Below are 19619 nucleotides of genomic sequence, written 5' to 3' on the forward strand. Positions count from 1 at the left end.
CTATGTGATCTAGTAGTGGGCTACTACAGCATCACCAGCCAAATGTTCAATGGAGTCATCAACAGCACCCCCACTCTCACCATGTACGAGTAGTAGATACGTCTGTAGCTTCTAATGCAATCTGAAAAATGGCTCGTGTATCGAACACAATTAGAGACGCCCACAGCAGCTGCTGCAATCAGGATCAGCATTTCACCTATAAATACGTCTTCATCAAGAACTTAGTTTTACAGCGACCCAAGGTACTCAAAGTCCCTAATCCTTCCGTTCCATTCAATCTAACGGTGCTGACAATGACAATTTGTCTTTCTTGAGCAGATCAGCTATCAAGCCGAGTGATTGGTTCCCGGAATCCTTCGTTGCGTAGTCAAACAGAATTTAGCAAAACCCGCTCCTTATTCTGTCGCGTAGAAGCTGATGGGTAACAAGAGAACAGTTTCGGAGGACACTGGCAGGACAAAGATCTACGTAGTAGTGCACAGATAATGACATTGGAGCCAGGTGGAAGCAAGTTCTCAAGTCAGATTTGAAATACAATACAGTACAGTTGAAATAACCATTCTCTAAAGCATGGTGTACATAAGGGAACGAGCAATTTCCTGCTAACAAAGATCCACTCTCTGTGAGGTTTCGATTGACCTCTTTCTGGTTCCTTTGTCCACTCAGAAAGGGTGGAGAAAAATGCTCGAGTCTCGGGGTGGTCTGAACCGAGTTGCTTTTGCATGGTACGTGTGCAGTTTTCCATCAAGCGTATTGCATCATCCCATCGTTGTTGGTCTCTCCAGGTGCATGCCAGATTAGCCATGCTCGTTAGCGTGCTAGGGTGCTCCTTTCCAAGTATCTCTGAACATGTCTCCATCACCCACATCAATAGCTCCTCTGCTTCTTCTAATCGGCCTTGGTGTCTATGGATTAACGCTAGACTATTTGAACTAGCTAGCGTACAAGGATCTTTTTCTCCAAGTACTGTCTTTCTAGTTTTAACTACCTGTAACCCTAGCTCTTCCGCCTCACTCCACTGGCCTTGTTCCATATATATCACTACTAGGCCAGCCATGCTTCCTAGCGTATGTGGATGCTTGTTACCAAGCACCTTCAAACGCGTCTCTACTACCCGCAACTCTAGCTCCTCCGCCTCCTTGTATCGGCTTTGGTACATATATGACATTGCCAGGCTGGATATACTCGTTAACGTATTATAGTCTTCCTCACCTAAGTAGTCCTGCCGTAGCTTCACGCATGCCGCCGCACGTTCCTCAGCATTTTTCCATTGGCCTAGGTAAAGGAAGTAGGCTGTCATGCGGTGCAACAGTGATGCTCTTGCAGCTTGCCCACCTTGTAAGTCCGCTGCCTCAATTTGGAGCACAGCGTTGGCATGCGGAAGGTAATCGCGACATAGTTGTCGCCTTTCATGTTTACCATACGGATAAACGTCTGACACCGTCTCCAGAGCATGTTGTGCAAATTCCGTAAACCTGCCTTGAGTCGTGAGCCATTTTCGCATAACTAGCTGCACAAGCCGATGCATGTCGACTGTGTCGTTGTCCGCCTCGGAGATGAATGAGAAAGCCTTCAAAGTGCCCAAGGCTTTCATAACTCTTGCTGCATTAGCATCCACTTCCTGATTACTCATTTTCTCACAATACCTAGTGATGATGGCCTTTGGAATGCCTTGGCGATCTAGTAGGCTCGCTATAGACAAGACATCACTAGCAAGGCTGTCTTGTTGCTGAATTTGGTTGAAAGAAACAATCCATGTAGCTGTGACCGCATGGGGTGTTGCCGAATCTCTGCCGGCGGCCTGAAATGGCTCGCTCAGCTGGGCTACTAGTATGTCGTTGCTTTGATCTAAAAGCTGGATGTATTCCTTAACTGATATGCTGTTCATTTGTATAAACGCAACTGCCTGAGCTAAGGCTAGCGGCAGGTGCTCAAGTCGATTGGACAGAGTATAAGTGTCATCAGCAGGAACTGTGTCATCAAGGATCGTATGTATGAGCTGCTTAGCCTCGTTGTCGCTCATTTTTCCTACTTCGAGCAACTGCTTCCCCTGAATTAACATTGACCCAACCTGCTTGTTCCTGGTTGTAATAAGAATTGATCCATGACTACATTCGGAAATATAGCGCGCTAAACCCCCATATGCTTCATCCAGTCGATGTTCTTTAGTGGTGTCGTCCTTTGCAGATGATGGGAAGAATTGTTGTGTGTCGTCGGCGTTATCCACAATCATGAGCCACCGACCTTGATCTCTTCTCTCTAGCCAAGTCTTCACAAGGGCAAGGATGTCGGATTCGGGATTATCATATCCAGGAATGCTGCACTCGTATGCAATAGCAGAATATGCTTGGAAGAATCGTTCTGCATTACTTGCGTGCACCCAAAACACCGATATGTCAGGATGCGCATGCTGCAACCAGAACACATAGGCGAGCGCGATCTGCGTTTTCCTGTATAAGGTTAGCCACAGATTGTCGAGGGCTTTGGAATGGCAAGTAATACCCAATACCCCCCAGTCCATAAAGTGCAACTCTCGATCGAGCCCTTGTAGTCAAATCCCCGTGTTGATTATGCCCAAAGAGTTGTTTCAGTTGATCGAGAATCGCGGATCGCCCAACAAAGTCTAGATTCTCGATATAAGGAACGATGACTAAAGCTTTTCAGCCAGGAACATATTGTCTTGGTAGGGTACCTACACCATGAGTGAGGTGTTAAATACTCCGTGTTGGCATAGTGCTCGAGGATCGCCTTTGTTGTGGAAGCGGCCGTTGCTGCCGCAAAATGTTGCCATTTCTTATTCTTATGGCTGTCCGCGTAGTCACAGACTCCTTTGACAACAATGCACGAAAACTCATCCCACACGCCGGCTCCCTCCATCTCAAATGCAACAAAGTTATACTCAGCAGCTACTCTGTCACGATCTAGGCCCGACTTCATTACAGTATCACCAGATCCAACACGTCCGACGGAGATTTGAAATTTTTGTGCCGCCATCGCGTTTTCCTGTTCGCGCATTGATTGTGTCTCTAGACACCTTCTAGACACTAGACGGCTAGAATCGCACCTCAGCACCTTGCACGAGGCTCTTAATGCTCCGTCACAGACATTTGATTCGCTACAGCCACAGCAACGAGAGTCGTGGTGCCTGTGAGTATAACCTGCCTCGAACAGACGGTCTTCTGTCGCTTCTGGGCGCTTGTATAGGTTCTGGCACCCATCATTGATTGCATTTTGCTGAATCTGCTCTAGTAAGCGACTGGCTCGAATTTGCAAGGCTTTCTGGCCATGGTGCGTCCGGAAAGTCGCAATAAGTGACCGTATCTTCTTGCTCGGTCTGCCTAGATTTTCTTCTACTGTATCTTTAGGCATGAATCCCATGGGATATCTTTTTCCTAAATCGAATTGCATGACGCCGTCGCTGATGATAACATCGCCGAGAAGAAGCTCAGAGTCAGTTCCGACTCTAGGCACTCCACCACAGATGCCACTAATGATGGCCAGCTCGATCCTAGGGTAGCTCGACCCAAGACTTGCCGCTGCGCTTGCTGCGTTGACTTTTCCCATGCCTGGGAGGAGAAGCAGAACAACATTATGGGAACCTATCCTGCCAGCCGTGTACTTATTATCATCTCTTGACACATTCCCAAGGTGCCTCATGCCTGAGTCCCATATCTCATCGAAAGCGAAAGCGACGGCATCGTATTCGAGGGGTAGGGCGCATATCACCGCGATCTGGAATTCTTCGCGGCGACGAACTCGGGCATTTGGGGCGCGACTGGACATCGATGAGGAATAATCAAGTTGCGTTCAGTTCGTTCCTGTAGCAGGTTTCATCACTCAGCAAATGGGAAGATAATTGCTCACTTCGATGGCTGTCGAAGAGAGGAGGCGATTTGAGTAGGTCAGCATACATGGGTCGAAGATCAGGCTGGCGCATCGTGAAGGACGTCGATTGGTTCGTTTCGTAAACTGCGCCGCTCACGTGTTCACTCATTTAACGGCCATATTAGCATTCTGTTCCTCTACGAACAGTTCAGTGCCATCGCCCGCCGTTCATCTTCAGGAAGCTGGAGGCTTCAACTCAGATAGTAGTTTAGGGGATGCAAATTTCATAGTTGTGGCATTCTTCTTTAACAACCAAACTTCTCTTTCGGTTACGACAGTGCAGCCGCGGAAAAGCCCTACGTCATGCAACGAAGCAGTTTCATAGTTGTACCTACTATGTGGTGGTTGGAGTTTTCTTACGTAGAGTCCATGTCTTCTTAAAGCTCCGCCATGGACGCAGATGCTAACTGCTTCTTCTCGCGTGCCCTTCCCCTCGATTTTTGCCTGCCAATCAATCAGGGTGCAGCAAGATTCCTTTGGAAAAGATTAATGAAAGGAGGGACCAAGAGCTAAGTCCACAACATTTGCCAGTGGCACAGCATGGAAAAGGGCATTGCATTAGATAATTATAACGATAACGTCACTGCCCAGCGAACGCAACATTATTAGAGAAAGTTTTCTTTTCTATATATTCAAATAACGTACATGATAAGCGAGTGAGACAGACAAGCGAGTGAGACAGTAAACCGCGACCGTCGCACCTTGACGCGACCGGCACCTTTTCCTCTACAATAAATCATGGAATCAGCTAGTATTGAAAGAAGGTTACAAATTGCCCTTCAAGCAATGAGAAATGACCCAAAACTTAGTGCTCGGGCCGCAGGTGCACTCTATACAGTCAGTCACGCAACATTAAGCCGGCGACTAAAGGGAATAGTCTCACGACGCGACAGCATGCCTAATTCACGGAATTTATCAGATTTAGAAGAGAAGACAATAGTTGAGTATATTCTCGACCTAGATGCGCGATCATTTCCTCCCCGGCTGAGTGGTGTGGAAGAAATGGCCAATCGACTTCTCGCAGAGCGCGACGCGCCTCCAGTTGGGAAGCGCTGGGCTTCTAATTTCGTCAAGCGACAACCACAGCTTAGGACGCGTTTCTTTCGCAAGTATGACTATAAGAGAGCTCAATGCGAAGATCCAGAGGTGATTCGTGGCTGGTTTTCGCTTGTGAAGAATACAATTGCGAAGTATGGTATTGCTGATGCTGATATCTACAACTTTGATGAGACCGGCTTTATGATGGGCGTTATTGCTTCTGGAATGGTTGTTACAAGTGCTGAAAGGCGTTCAAATACGAAGATGACACAGCCTGGCAATAGGGAATGGGTTACAGTTATCCAGGCTATTAATTCCCAAGGGGAGAGCATCCCGCCATACATCATCGTTGCAGGCCAGTATCACCTCTCAAGCTGGTATACAGAAACCTCTCTTCCGGGCGATTGGGCTATTGCAACGTCTGAAAATGGATGGACAACAAACGAGAGAGGTATTGACTGGATCAGACACTTCGACATTTATACAAAACCACGTACGTCTGGGAAATATCGCCTCCTCGTTGTTGATGGTCATGAAAGTCACCACTCCGCAGCCTTCGAGCTCTTTTGTCAAGAAAACAACATTATTACACTGTGCATGCCGGCTCACTCGTCTCATCTACTTCAACCCTTAGATGTTGGTTGTTTTCAGCCGTTAAAGAATGCCTACGGTCGGCAAATTGAGAATAAGATGCGGCGAGGCACAACCCATATCTCGAAGGAAGATTTCTTTGCAGCATTTCACGAAGCTTTTAAGCAGTCTTTTACGAGGAAAAATATCCAGGGAGGTTTCCGAGGAGCTGGACTTGTCCCTTTGAATGCAGAAAGTGTTCTCTCAAAGCTGGATGTAAAGTTCCGAACGCCAACGCCTGAGGAGGGGGTCCCTCAGACACCAGACCCTTGGATCTCTAGGACGCCGAGCAACCCAAGCGAAGCAAGATCACAGTCTACTTTTATTAAGAGTCGAATCTCACGCCACCGAAGCAGCTCTCCAGCATCAATTTATAGTGCTGTGAGTAAGCTAGCCAGAGGGACAGAAGGACTAGGGCATCGGGTAGCATTACTAGAGTCAGAGGTTCAAATCCTTCGAGAGGAGAATGCAATATTAAGTCGGCGTCGAAGGGCTAAGAAAACACGTCTACAGAAAGGAGGAAGTCTTACTATATCTACTGGAGAGGATATACAGTCGCAAAGAGAGGCAGACACGCAACTACAAGAGGAAACGCGACGGAGTAGTGGTCGCAAAGTGAGGTCTGAGACGACTCATCGTCGGTGTGGCGTATGCGGGAATACAGGCCACAACGCGAGAACATGTCAATTTATTGAGGAAACATCCGAAGAACAGGAATCCGAGTAGTATTAATCAATCTAAGATTTCTTGTTATAGATTTCGATATTATTGTCGCGAAGGTCTGGTTTACTGTCTCACTCGCTTGTCTGTCTCACTCGCTTATCATGTACGTTATAGAATTTATGTGACTTAGTGAGTATTAGCAGCGGCAGGCGTGGGAAAGAGCTAAACGGCCGGGGTGCTGTAACCATGTAAGACTAGAAAAAGTAGGGCGGCACGATGTTTGAGTGTGAACAATCCTGGGATATGATTCTCGTTTTGTTATCATCAAGGTAAGACGGACAGCTCAGTAACATAATTATTATCTCTTTGTTGGGTGTGTATTTTCTTTCTCTAAGTATTATTAAGTCTGCGATTGCTTCCGCGGACCTATCAGACTACCTATAGTCGAGTAACGACAAAGGTTTAGGGCATGTAACGGAACGAAGGATGCTTATGACCTAGCTCGATCTGCTCCTTGTCAGTCCGACTATCTAATCTGTAGTCTCGCTTTCCCGCAGCTCTAGCCCTATTCTCATACAGGCAGTAGATGATGCCAAAAATGGCAAGTATTACTGTCAGAATCTGTCCGACCAAGTTGATTGTATGGCCCACAAAGTACTTTGGCGCGTCCCTGAAAGTATACGTCCAACTACAACACATTAGTGAACTGAATATGCCAGGCATGGAGCTAAAGGTGCGCCGATTTTAAATTCAAAACTAGTCGGATAGTGACTTACGTAGCGAGTATGCCGCCAAAAGTACCGATTGCAACAACGTATGCACTTGTAACTGCACGAACTGACGGCCCTGCTGAGTCTTTTACAACTATTAGACTAGGAACCCACGAGGATGATGAGCTGAAAAGTACCTACTGTTCATGGCCCAGCTAAGGAATCCTGGACCCCCAGGGAATGCCCCAGCAGTTACTAGAAAGAGCGCCATATATCGAATATTGGTGCTGGTCTCGAAACGAAGAATGGCGAAGCCAATGACTGCAACAAGGGAAGATATAGCCAGGTAAATTCCACGCTGGTGGGTCTTGTCGCTGATGTATGCGATGGTTATAGCCGATGCGCAGGCGACGATGTAGGGTGGCACCGACATCAACTGTGCCTTGGTAGATGTCCAACCAAGGTCGTTCAAAATAGTGGGCATGAAAACTGAAATACCTTGTACTGTAATGTTGATCAAGAAGAAGCCTAGTGCACATATATAGTTGTGTATGCACTTCACCGCTCGCTTCACATGATCAAGACTCACTGGTTCCTCAGGTTCTGATTTGTGCTCCCGCTGTAGGCGTTCGACGGCGATAGATCGCTCTCGATCGGTGAGGAAGTACGCAGTGGCAGGATTCATCGGCATCCAGAGAGGCGCGAATAGCCCTACGAGAATCGTGATAAATCCCTCAAAGAAAAAGATGTTGCGCCATGTGTGAATGGGCATCCCGTCAAAGCCCCACTGAGGAATTCGAGAAAGACCGCTGGCTAAGAGCCCTCCAAATGCTCCGGCTAGGGAAGCTGATGAAATCAAAATCCCGATGCGAAGCAGTAGTTCTTCTCTTCTGTAGAAGCTGCTCATGAAGAAGGATAATCCGGGCATCGCTCCGCCTTCGAACCCACCTAGAAACGCGCGAGCTACAGCAAGCCCTTCGTAGGATCTTACAAAAGCCGTGCAAAGCGAAACCAAGCCGAATCCAACTACTAGAAAAGGTAGGTAATACCTTGGCCCAATTCGCTTCAATACTATGTTGCTTGGTACCTCCACCAACAGGTAAACGATGTAAAATATTGATAAGACCCAGTTAAAGCGAAGCCCTTCGATGTTGATATCTTTTGCCATGCCCTGGATTCTGGCATTGCCGATATTTGATCGATCAAGAAACTGAGAAAGTCAGCTGTCATCGCACTTGAGCGAATAGGATAGTTTCAAAAAGGCGGACATACACAGAGCAAATACAGTGTTGTAGCCAAAGGAACTGTGTGCCAGTCGAGCTTGCGCCTTACGTCCCTCTCCTCGGCTTCGGACCATTGCAAAGGTGGTGATATATCGCCGAGATTGACTGCGTCTAGCTTTACATCTGCAAAGCTTGACCTCGAGTATCCAAATGTATCTAAAAGTATCGGTCAGATGCCAATGGGACTACAGTCAAAAGAAAGCTCACCTCTCCTATCCTCCTCAACCACGACCTCCTCAATAGTAGAAAGTACCATATCGATAGTTAACCAACGTAAGGCTCAGAATCTCCGAAATAAATTAAGAAAATAATACCAAGTATTGAAGTTGCAGACTTTGTGAATTTTGTGAGCAAATTAAATCATTGTGCGTTGCTTGCCGACTTGCGTTTACCCTGGCAAACCTTCTCTGTCGTAAAAGGTAGTGGCGGCAGCTATGCTTATATACAGTCCCTTAGCATGCGTATTAGCCAAAGCCTTGTCAGAAAGTGTTCAAATGGCTGGCACGGACATCGAAATGGTCATTAGTCCTTCTGCTGCAGTTATCAGCAAGCTGCCTTCGATCCAAGGAGCACCCTCGTTCAATAGGCTGGGGCATAGATGAATTCACACTAGAGAGAACCTTGTGTTAGACGCGGGGTACGAGGAGTCATCACACTCTGATGTTACATAAGAACTCAACCCTCAAAGTTAAATGGGTTTAAAGGATGTCATGGAGTCGGATTGGTTCCATGACAGCCTGCTGGGCCCTCGCACATCCACCCGTAAAGCGTCCGAAGTCTGGGCTAAAAGCATCTCTACGCCATTGGCCTGGAGGTAAATAGTTTCATCTGCGAAGTGTAACCTCCAATGATACAACAGGCAGGTTTGCTTAACTAACTGCCCTCCATCTGGACACCTCGGGGGCACATGCTTTCTCCATTCTCTGTTTAACTGACGTCAGTATAGTTCGGGTCTGTGCAGAACTGACTTGTCATGTCCAGGCTTGGTGAATTGGGAACTCCGTGCCTTGTCAGTGCTTCAAAAGAACCCCCTTGACGTAATTACGACTTCTGGTGCTAACGCAAAGAAATCATGGAAATGTTGAGAGTGTAATTCAATGCAGGATAAACATAGCTTTTATTTCTCTCGTAATAAAGTCTTTTTGAGCCCTCCGATAGTGTCTCAGGTCAGGATATTGCCCCAGTGCTTAACATTTCGCTGCGTTCTTATAGAATTGAGTAGGCGAGCGGTTGGATCTCCTGCACGGGCACTTTACCACCAGAGAGTACTTCAAGTGAAACAGTATTGGAAGAGTCAATTGAGTGGTTGCTCAAACCAGTGATTGCATCTATACCGAGTATCACATTAATGCACACGAAAAGGGATTGAAACAGTCGGGTTGTTCGCATAAGGTGATGGCAATTCAAAGGATAAATGGGTTCTTCCATGCAGTTTCACGCTTTCGGATGAAATGCTATGCTCGAATTCCGAGCGCGACGACTAAAAATACATGAGTTAAAGTCAACTAAATACGATGAAAATGGCTTTATACAGCCTCTTTCGAATTAAGCAGCTCTTTTCAGAGATTTTCTCCAATCTATAATAATTACATCGCTCGCAAGAAACCTCTTTTCCTCCGTGGTGGCTTGATCCCGGGCGGTTTTGATATTTGCTTCTCAACGTCAAATCGCCTGAGGTTGAAGTGAGGAAGATGCTTCTCTTGCTTGCGTGTCTTTCTCTCGTCCTTCCATCTCATGATGTAACAAGCAGGGCCAAAGAAGAGCGTGTTTACACACACCCATGCGGTGAGAACACCAAAGTTCAGGCCTATGCGTGAATGTAGATCGAACAAAATCTGCCTGCTTCCTTCCACAACATGGTGGTAGGGCCATGCATATGCCCACCTATAAAATCCGGGAGCAATGTCTGGAGGCCAGAAGCCTGTGATGGTATTCGTAAGAGTCCAAAAAATTAGCCAAAGTCCGACCCATCGGGAGCCGATAACCATTGCCATATTCTCGCAGGCCATTCCGAGCGCTGCCATTCCCAAGAAATGCAGCATCCAGAGCACTATAAACGACGCCTTCCCGAATGCGTTTGGGTTTTCTGCCACTTCTACAGGCGAAGCTGGCGGGTTGCTTAACGGAACTTGGAATGCTAGCGATATCAAACAGTAGGCAAGCGACAAAAAGAAGTACGAGGCCATGAGTGTCGACCAGCGTCGGATGACGTGATGCCAGTAGTGCACGGGCGGATGACCTTCGGGAGTAATGCATTTCTAAAAACGAAAACCGTCAGTACATGGTTAGGAATAGACCATCCGAGGAAGATGGTTTGCGCAGCTTTAACTTACCATGTCATCTGCGAGATAGTAGGTAAACCCAAAGTGAACGATAAGGAAACTTAAACCAAACGTAGCAGCGGGTGTCGCCGCTGGGGGACCGAAAGGTCGGAGGTCTAGCATTAATGGGGAAATCGCTGGGTTAACGGCACTGGCAGCCTGCCGCAAAGTTTCTTTCGTCAATGACTGATTCGCCATAATCATGTCGCCCCAAACTCTGCCGAATTGCGATGTGAGCTTCTGGGCAAATGTGTTGAGGTCTGGCAAGATGTAGCTGTATGTCATGAACGAATCCCGGCCAGACATAGTGATTACTTGGATTGCGCCTGTTGGATCGTATGATGAATTGCCTACTGCAACTGCATTTTGTAGGAGTGTTGTTGCATTAGAGTTGACAATGATGGCAGACCATGCTCTGAAGTGGTATACGGCTAGGCGAACTTGCATAGGGTCGTAGTTGAATTCGCTTGCGGATCGTATTTGGTATCCGATGGAGGGCGTCGAACTCCATAACGTCTCGTTGGCCAAGTTTGTTACCATTGGCCCTATGAGTGGCGTGATGTTATCATAGGGCGCAGCTTGCCCGTCGAAATCAACCACATAACAGACCAGCGACGTTAAGTTCTCTTCAATGTTGAAAACAAGGCCCCAATAGAGACAAAGAATTGCAAAGGTCGTCACGCAGATAATCACAGCTGTCAAAGTCGTTAACTACTTGACCGCCAGGTTGCTGCTTCTAACTTACTGTTTCTAACCCAAAGCAAAGATGTGTGCCTTCGTACCTTGTTGTGACTACTGTTAGTTATGAGAACGACCTCGGGGCTGGATTAGAACATACTCTCGCTAGATGGGGGTGCCACCAGCTGACTGATTGCGATGGAAGATTTTCATGCTCCTCCAAACGCTTTTTGGCCCATTTAGCTACCGAGTAACTCGTGTTGTTGCAATTTTCATTCCCATCATTCGATGATTCAGGCGATGCAATTTTCTGGGGATTGTCTTCCCCAGCTCCGCTTTTGACATGATCGCCGTCCTCAACCTCCGTTTCGCTGCTTGAAATACTGTCGTGCATCTCGGGTTTCGTTCTGAATCGATATCCAGTTCCTGTCTTCGAATACAGTGAATTTTTTTAGGTCGATGATAAAGAGCATGTGTTTATATTTATAGCTAAGCTGTCTTGACTAGTGGTCAGTTGAGAGTTTTCATTCTTTATAGTATATCCCGTTCCAAAACCTCCGTTCATCGCCATGATGTGGGACGTGGATTGACATCAAGATCCACCATGCTGCGACTTGGCTTTGGTTGTGGAGAAGTACAACGGACTTTTTATTCCGGGTAGAGACTCAGTGTTGTACCTACTCCAGCGTTTTACGTCTCTCCTTTGTTCAGTCGATCATTGATCTCGCCCGAGACATGTGAGCCTATATGGCGGGTCTCCTGAAGATCGACATCAACCGAGTGCCAAGTGGTAAAGTCGGGCATCAAGTTTGCCTACGTCAATCGCATTCTAGTTGCAATTCTTCATCTCGTAACAGAATTTTCTAGTTTCCACCTCGTCAAATACCATAACAGACCACTTATCCTAATTTGGGATTTTGGAACGGGGTTTCGACTTTTTTATCAATGCCGTGCATTGGCTATCCCCATCTTGACGTCAAGAAGTCGTCAGCCAAATGGTGGAGTTAAAACATACCCCCACACACCTGCTGCTAGGACATCTGAGGCCTTGCTTTTCAGTGGCAATAACTCTAGCTCAGATCACGATTTGCAGCAATCCTTGCCTCCAAGCGCTCGAGTGAATGTCTTAGCCGCGACTCCCCGTATGACCCTCTAACCGAATAGTTTTCGGTACTTTGCCCAAGCCGAAAACACAAGTATACAGTTCTAATCGATTCTGACCGAGTTACGATGCTTGAGTAAAAATGACCCACTTATGACAAAAGAGTGTGAGAGGTTTTGTTGATTCATTATGAGCCGCGTCCTGCCATATCTTGAGTAGCACATTTGATTAGGCTATCCATCATCATTTGACCTATATGCGGTAGAATCATGTCCCAATCGTTATTGTTCACTAATCACCAAGGTTTTGTTAACTACGCAGAACTTCTGTTTTGATTTTTCTCTCCAGACATCAGTCTACCCAGTGAAAGCGTCACTTACCAAGCATCTGATGGAGCAACCGGAGTACCTAATTGATGAAGTTTGCTAATATAAGATAGGTAGTTTTCGAATAGTTATCACGTCCTTGAGTTTTTATCGGGCACGAAAGAATCATGATCTTAAAGATTGGCCATTGAATTTATAATTCAGTTTGGTCATTTGGTATCACCCTTAGCTGATTCTAAAACCTGGGCGAAGACCCCTGTAATCTCAATCCAGTATAGTCCTCGAATCTAGCCAGGAGAAATAATGTAAAATACTTTGTGTCATTTTTGAAGGATCGAGATTTAATCCAGCCGGCTTGCATACTTGTTGTGGCTATTTAGCCTTTGGAGTTCAGTTTCGCCATTTTCGTACGCGACGTAGAGGAGCAGCCGTAATGTGTACTGCCAATTTCGCCCAAAGCGTTTTGATAGTTGTCGGCTCGTTCTACAGTAGCAACACTTTTCCCCTATTCCATCATTACGTTGAGGAATAATTGTAACCGTCAGTCCAGACGGACTTCACTGTGGACACTACCTAGGAACGGAAACAGCTTATCCTTCCGTATTAGACCACAAGTAGTTGTAAGCGCAGGAAAATCAACAAAGGTTCCTTTTGTGCCACAGTATTGCCTCGGGCAGTTACAGCTGATGCATGTAATACAATGCGACATTCAGCTTTCGTACCCCTGAATAATTATCCATCATCAGTGGAGGGTTCGGTCTCTCAATATTACGAGACACACAGAATGCGGAGAACTCAGCCCTAAGAAATGGGGTATCGTGAAGGCAGCATATCCCCTCTCTCGAATTATTGGTGGCGAAGGAGGCATACCTACGGCAGTCCGCAGGGCGCACTGGGTCAAAATTCAAACATTGCCTAATTAGGATGTATAAACGAGATAAGCATACACTACCCGTATAGATAGTTAAGCTTCTTATCTTTACTATGTAATTATTATAAATTTAAGCGAATTCTATGTTTCGTATACGTATATATATAGAGTTTTACGAGACCGTATAGGTGTTACGGCCAGCTATCTGATAGTAGGGTTCTGCTAACAGAAGGTGCAGTAAGAGACTAACACTGGTTCGTAGAGGTCGTTCTGGTAGATCGTAGGGTTAGGGTAAGGTGATCAGTCTTATACTATAGTAACGAGGTTCTTAGTATTTATAATACTGAGAGGTAAGCTAAAAGTCATTCGAGGATAAATCATAAGTTGATTGCTAAAGAACTATCTAGAAGGCTTAAGTAGATGCTTAAGTCCTGGTCTATATATAAGTCTTGTTTCCTAATGTCTTGGAGAGTCTATAGAGTCGCTTGTCGACTCTATCGACTTTCTTCTAATTGGTTTTTTATAAGAGTCTATAGAGTTGCTTATTAACTCTGTCGACTTTATCCTAATTAGTCGATTGTTACGTAACTTATAATATAGTTCTTCCTTGCCGAGAGGTTTACCCTTATTCTTATAATCCTACGTATATATATCCTATCGTAGCCGCCCGACCTAGTAGGTTTGTTAAGTATATCTAACGGGTTATAACATGTTACGGCTAGCTATCTAATAGTAGGGTTCTGCTAACAGAAGGTATAGTAAGAGACTAACACTAGTTCGTAGAGGTCGTTCTAGTAGATCGTAGGGTTAGGGTAAGGTAATCAGTCTTACACTATAGTAACGAGGTTCTTAGTATTTACAATACTAAGAGGTAAGCTGAAAGTCATTCGAGGATGAATTATAAGTTGATTGCTAAAGAACTATCTAGAGGGCTTAAGTAGGTGCTTAAGTCTTAGTCTATATATAAGTCCCGTTTCCTAAGGCTGACGTCCGCGTTGTCGCTTGCTGATATCTTAATTATCGGCAGCCGATATGCTAAGAGTCGTATCTCTTATTCTTTTCTTATTATTACGTAACTTAAACATAGTTCTTCCTTTTCCGGCAAGGCGACCCTTATCCCTTCCGTCGCCTATATATATCTTATCTCTAGCCGCTATCCTCGAGTAAGGCTAGTTTCTCTATTAGGCATACTTAACAGGTCGTAATATTAGGTTTCCTTCTCGAAGGTCTTGTCCTCAAGGCTTATAAGTAGGTTGGCTAGTCCTAGGTTAAGGTCTTTTAAACATGCTTCTTTTAATAATGCTAATACTATGTTAGGTCGCGTTCTTAAATCAAAATCTAAACAGCCTTGCTTAAAAACGCTTCGTCAAGCAGTTAATAAGTCTTTCGTATATTTTAGCGTTATTATAGACATGCCTTATACCTATTATTTCCGTGCGAAACGCGCTTATCAATTTGCTAAGGGCGTAAATCGTTATTAGTTATATACTTAGTATAAGAAGCCTTATAATAGTTTAGTAGTAGCTTTAATATATAAGTTCTTTTTTCTTTAAGCGGCGATGTTTTCTTATTAATTTAGTAGTATTAAAATTAAATTCCTAGCGTAAGGAGTAGGATAAGAAAGAAGAGGAGGCTAGTAAAGAGGTGCTGCGGATCTATAAGGAGTTAGCACGTCTTTAGTCCGATATAGCTCTAGTAGTAAGCCGTTTATCTCGTATTTATTAAATTCGAAAGAAGGTAGTAGAGCGTTAGAAGGAGACGTTTACGTAAGGTATATAAGAATTAGTGTTGGAACGGTAGGTAGGAATCTCGTAGATAGTACGATATCCTTATAACAGGGTATTAGAGTAAGGGAACTTGTACTTATGAAGTAGGGCTTTAATAGTAAAGAATGTATAGGCTTATATTGAAGCTGAGTTGGTTGAGGAACTAATAGCTAGCTAAGGGAGAGAATTAGGCTAGTTATATAGTAGTATAACGTCGCCTATAATAGCTAATATAGGAAGCTATAAGCTAGGTTTAGTATACGTAAGTATATACGTCAACTAGCTTATAAAGCAGCTTATAAATCAGACTAGAATCTTCTTTAACTAAATAGACTTTTAGATAAGGTTAAAGAGAGTATTTCATAGGGATCTGAATGTCATATGTTTAAACTAGCAAGCAGCCATTCTTAGCTAGTTACTTTTGTAAGTCCTACTAAGTCTTAGATAAGACTAAATAGGATAAATAAGTAAAATAGAAGTATAATATACTTATACTTCTAACAATTTATTATTTAGTTAGGGGGTTGTATTAATATTTAGGTTCCTTATCTAAATCTTCTTTATTCTCGAATTCCCTAATTCGATTTATTTCGCGTTAAACTTATGCTTCGGAGTCTCTAATCCTTTATTAGGTTTCTTTATCATAACTTATAAGATTGTCGTAAGTAGCTTGCCTTAAGGTAATACGTAAGGCTAATAAGCCTACGGGTTTAAGTTATTATACTCGTAGCCTTTTATTAAGTTGTTTAGTAGTTTTTCTAATTATCTTGCTATTAGCCTAGGAGGCTATTATAAGGGTTTTGCTAGTAGGCTAGTATCTTATTATTTCTTTAACGTCCCACACCCACTTCTGGGCACCCCCCACATTTGGGCACCCCATTTACACCAAAAACGCCGTTTTTCGAAATTCTATATTAAACTAAATACTTTACTTATTAAAGAGAATAAATATATGTTAAATAGATTAAGACTTAATTATAATACTTAAGTAGCTATATACTAGTATTATTGATAATAAGTATTATAAATTCAAGGTTTAACATTTATAATACTAATTTACCTAGCCTATATCTTAATATATAAAATAGGTAGAGATATTTAACTAATATGATTAGAATTTTTAAGTAAGATATAGTAGATTTATATATTCTTATACTTAGTAAAAAATTCTTTAAGCTTAGAATAATATTTTAAAATTTCCCTTAAGAAAAGTTTCTATTATAGAATTTTAACCCTTAATTATACTATATTTACTAAAGTAATACTTTTAAATCTCTTTTAGATATAATTATATACTTTTAATAAGTATAAATATTAATTTCCTAGATTTTTTAAATAAGTATATATGAGCGAAAATATATTTTTCTAATGTTAAGGAATACTAGTAAGTTACTAGTATCTACTAACATTTTAAAGCTTTTAGTTTTAAACTTCTATATTATAACTATTATTATATTTAAACCTTTATAAAAAATTAGATGGCTATAATTATACTTAACATAGTTTATATATATTTTCTTTTCTTAGTAAGTATAGTAGTTAGTTTAATATAGAATTTCGAAAAACGGCGTTTTTGGTGTAAATGGGGTGCCCAAATGTGGGGGGTGCCCAGAAGTGGGTGTGGGACGTTATTGCTAAGGTATATAGGGTATTTATCATCGTAGCATCCTGTCTATGATAGGGATACGTAGGGTATCTTAGTTGCTATACTAGCTTGCTTAGTTTGCTTAGGTACTAGCTTCTAGTTAGGCTTCTTAGGTTATCTATAGTCTTTAGCGATATATCCTATTTTTTCGTAATTATAGTACTTAGGATTCTAAGGTTTCTTATCGTTGCTTTTAGTAGTAGTACTAAGGTTTATAAGTCTGCTATATTATCTATAAGAGGTGCTTTGTTAGGTATTATTCTAGTTGTTATAAGGTTTATTATCGTTCTGTTAGTTGTTAAACTTATGCTAAGGCTATTATTAATACTTACGTCTTAAGTTCGGGTTTTATCTTTTCTCTCCTTATTCCTTTCGTCGTTCGTAAAGGCGATTATCGATCTTAATAGTATGTTCGACGTAAGCAAGGAAACTAGGGGGTATCTCTAACTTAGCTATTTCATCCTTAACGTTATCTTTAAATCCTTAGTAAAAAGCAAAAACCTTGCTTTCGTTAGTTATATAGAGTCTTATAGCTAATCGTCTAAACTTAGCAGTATAAAGCATAGCTAACTTAGTTTATTATAGGTATAATAAGTCTTGCTCGGCTTGCTTTTACTTATTAAGGTCGAGGAAGAGGGATTCTAAGGCTTTAATATAGCTTACGAAGCTAAAGAAGATATTCTTTACTTCTTTACTATATTTTTTAACTAGGTTATTAAGCTATTCTTATTATAAAGGCTTAAACTAAGTAAAGGCTTTTCTTTATAAGAAAGTAGCTATATATACTATATATTCGGTATCGTTTTAGAAAGTATTAATATAAAAGGCTCAGTAAGTCTATACTTAAACTAAGTATCTTTTAAGTTATCCTAAGGTTTTATCGAAGGTAGAAAGGGTATTAAGCTTAAGGCGTTCGCGTCCTTCGACTAGGGTAGAAATTATGTTAACGGCAGCTTGAAGGGTGTTAACTTCCTTCTTAAGTTCCTAAGTCTTGCACGCTTACTCCTAAAGTCCCTTAAGAATAGTAGCGTTTTAGTTAAATATATCGCGTATCTCTTTAAAGTCTTTAATAGTTTTGTTAAGCTATCGTTTAAGTTCTTCGGTATCGTCCTTGCTATCCGAGTCGTCTTTTATTTTCTAGTCCTCGACTTCCTAGGCTAAGCTTTGAAAAGCTTTTCCTCTAAAGGTAGATAAAGATCCGGGGGTAGGAGACTTAACAAAAGCGCGGGAAGACATTCTATACTATTTAGTAAGTATTAATAATTAACTTACTAAATAAAAGTAATTAAAATATTACGGTTAGCTATCCGATAGTAAGGTTTACTAATAGAAGCTAAAGATTAATACTAGTAAATAGTATTATCGTATTATAAATCTAGTTCGTAAGTTATAAGCTATATCGTAGATCGGTAGTTAGAAGCTAAGGTAATTAGTCTTAGACTTAATAAGTTATTTATAATAAAAGTAAGCTAAAAGTATCTTAAGGATAAATATAAAGTTAATTACTAAAAAGCTATAGAAGTCTAACTATAAGTCAAGCTTAGGTTATACTATATATAAGTCTAAATAATACTTTTTATTTATTTTACCGTTCTTAATCTTAATAAGGTTTATTCCTCGTTTATACGGATCTTATATATGCTAAGGATAGACTCTGTATTCTTAGCGTATAGATCTAATCTCTTATCTTATTATTACGTAACTTATACTATAGTTCTTCCGTTTCTAAGTAAATCCCTATTATTCTTATGATTCTATAGTATAAATGTCTTATTATAGCCGCCTAACGTCTAAATAGGTCGTTTAGCTATTATCCTTGTTTACGGGTCGTAATACTATATAAAAGCTAATAGTTAGTAAATAATTATATAGAAATATATAAAAGCTTAAAAAATCGGAAAAAAAAATCAAAAATAGAGAAGATAAAAGAAAACGGAAGTATAATAAAGGATAAAAACTAAATCTTTATAAAATAGTATAAAAAGCGTTATAAATTTCTATATAGTAAGGGTTATATACCTAAACTCTGCTTAGCATAGGGAAAAGGAAGAAGTTCTAGGCTTTACTAAATTCCTATTTATTTATCGATTTGCGCGTATAGACTATATACCTAATCAACCGGAACCGGAAGATCTAACCTCTAACGGATTATTATAGAGCCTCGTAAGGGGCTATGGTTCTATATAGTAAACCCTTATTTCCTAAAAGGGCAAATACCTACCTAGAAATATATAAAAATAAAAATCGTTTTACGCGAGATTACATATGTTTACGCTTATGGGGTGTTCCTATCACTACCTTGAATTTTGACCCAGTGCGCCCTGCGGACTGCCGTACATACCCCTGGCTAGTCCACAGGCGAAGTGGTGGGGGCATGTGTCAGCGTCCATCAAACTTGGCCTAGAATCGGGCGACCATATACCCGTCTGATTTGACTCTTTCTACAACAGCACGGGTCTTCTTTCTTATTTAGTACCGTATTCCGAAAGACAAGCATACCTCGAAAGCCATTGACCTTTGTCAATGCTGAGGCTAACGAGGCTAACAAGCAGCACAGAACCTTGTTGTGGGTAGGTGATTGAACAGTAGCCTATGTCAATTTAAGCCAGTATCTCTTTCCAAATATGCCTACCCTGTATATGCAGCTACTTTTACGTATTTACGAACGTATTGCGTGAGGGGGGTCACATCCGTATGCACA

The 19619-nt window shown here is 42.3% G+C and overlaps 4 protein-coding genes across 4 annotated transcripts; 1 reads left to right on the plus strand and 3 right to left on the minus strand.

The window, feature by feature from the left end:
* Positions 1–520: 520 nt before the first annotated feature.
* CTRU02_209465 (kinesin light chain) lies at positions 521–3783 on the minus strand (the record flags this gene model as incomplete). The annotated part of the gene is made up of 3 exons (XM_070205270.1): positions 521–2450; positions 2503–2661; positions 2705–3783. The coding sequence occupies 3 exons, from the start codon at positions 3781–3783 to the stop codon at positions 521–523; spliced, it is 3168 nt and encodes a 1055-aa protein (XP_070060918.1).
* Positions 3784–4623: 840 nt separating this feature from the next.
* CTRU02_209466 (transposase) lies at positions 4624–6279 on the plus strand (the record flags this gene model as incomplete). Its single annotated transcript, XM_070205271.1, has 1 exon — positions 4624–6279. The coding sequence occupies one exon, from the start codon at positions 4624–4626 to the stop codon at positions 6277–6279; it is 1656 nt and encodes a 551-aa protein (XP_070060919.1).
* A 399-nt stretch (positions 6280–6678) lies between these two features.
* CTRU02_209467 (major facilitator superfamily protein) lies at positions 6679–8465 on the minus strand (the record flags this gene model as incomplete). The annotated part of the gene is made up of 5 exons (XM_036726696.1): positions 6679–6904; positions 6993–7080; positions 7113–8136; positions 8199–8377; positions 8417–8465. The coding sequence occupies 5 exons, from the start codon at positions 8463–8465 to the stop codon at positions 6679–6681; spliced, it is 1566 nt and encodes a 521-aa protein (XP_036581405.1).
* A 1330-nt stretch (positions 8466–9795) lies between these two features.
* CTRU02_209468 (mnng and nitrosoguanidine resistance protein) lies at positions 9796–11602 on the minus strand (the record flags this gene model as incomplete). The annotated part of the gene is made up of 4 exons (XM_036726695.1): positions 9796–10467; positions 10543–11225; positions 11276–11312; positions 11369–11602. The coding sequence occupies 4 exons, from the start codon at positions 11600–11602 to the stop codon at positions 9796–9798; spliced, it is 1626 nt and encodes a 541-aa protein (XP_036581404.1).
* Positions 11603–19619: the final 8017 nt, after the last annotated feature.

Source organism: Colletotrichum truncatum (genome assembly GCF_014235925.2).
Source record: "Colletotrichum truncatum strain CMES1059 chromosome Unknown Contig_0006, whole genome shotgun sequence".
NCBI lineage: Eukaryota > Fungi > Ascomycota > Sordariomycetes > Glomerellales > Glomerellaceae > Colletotrichum > Colletotrichum truncatum.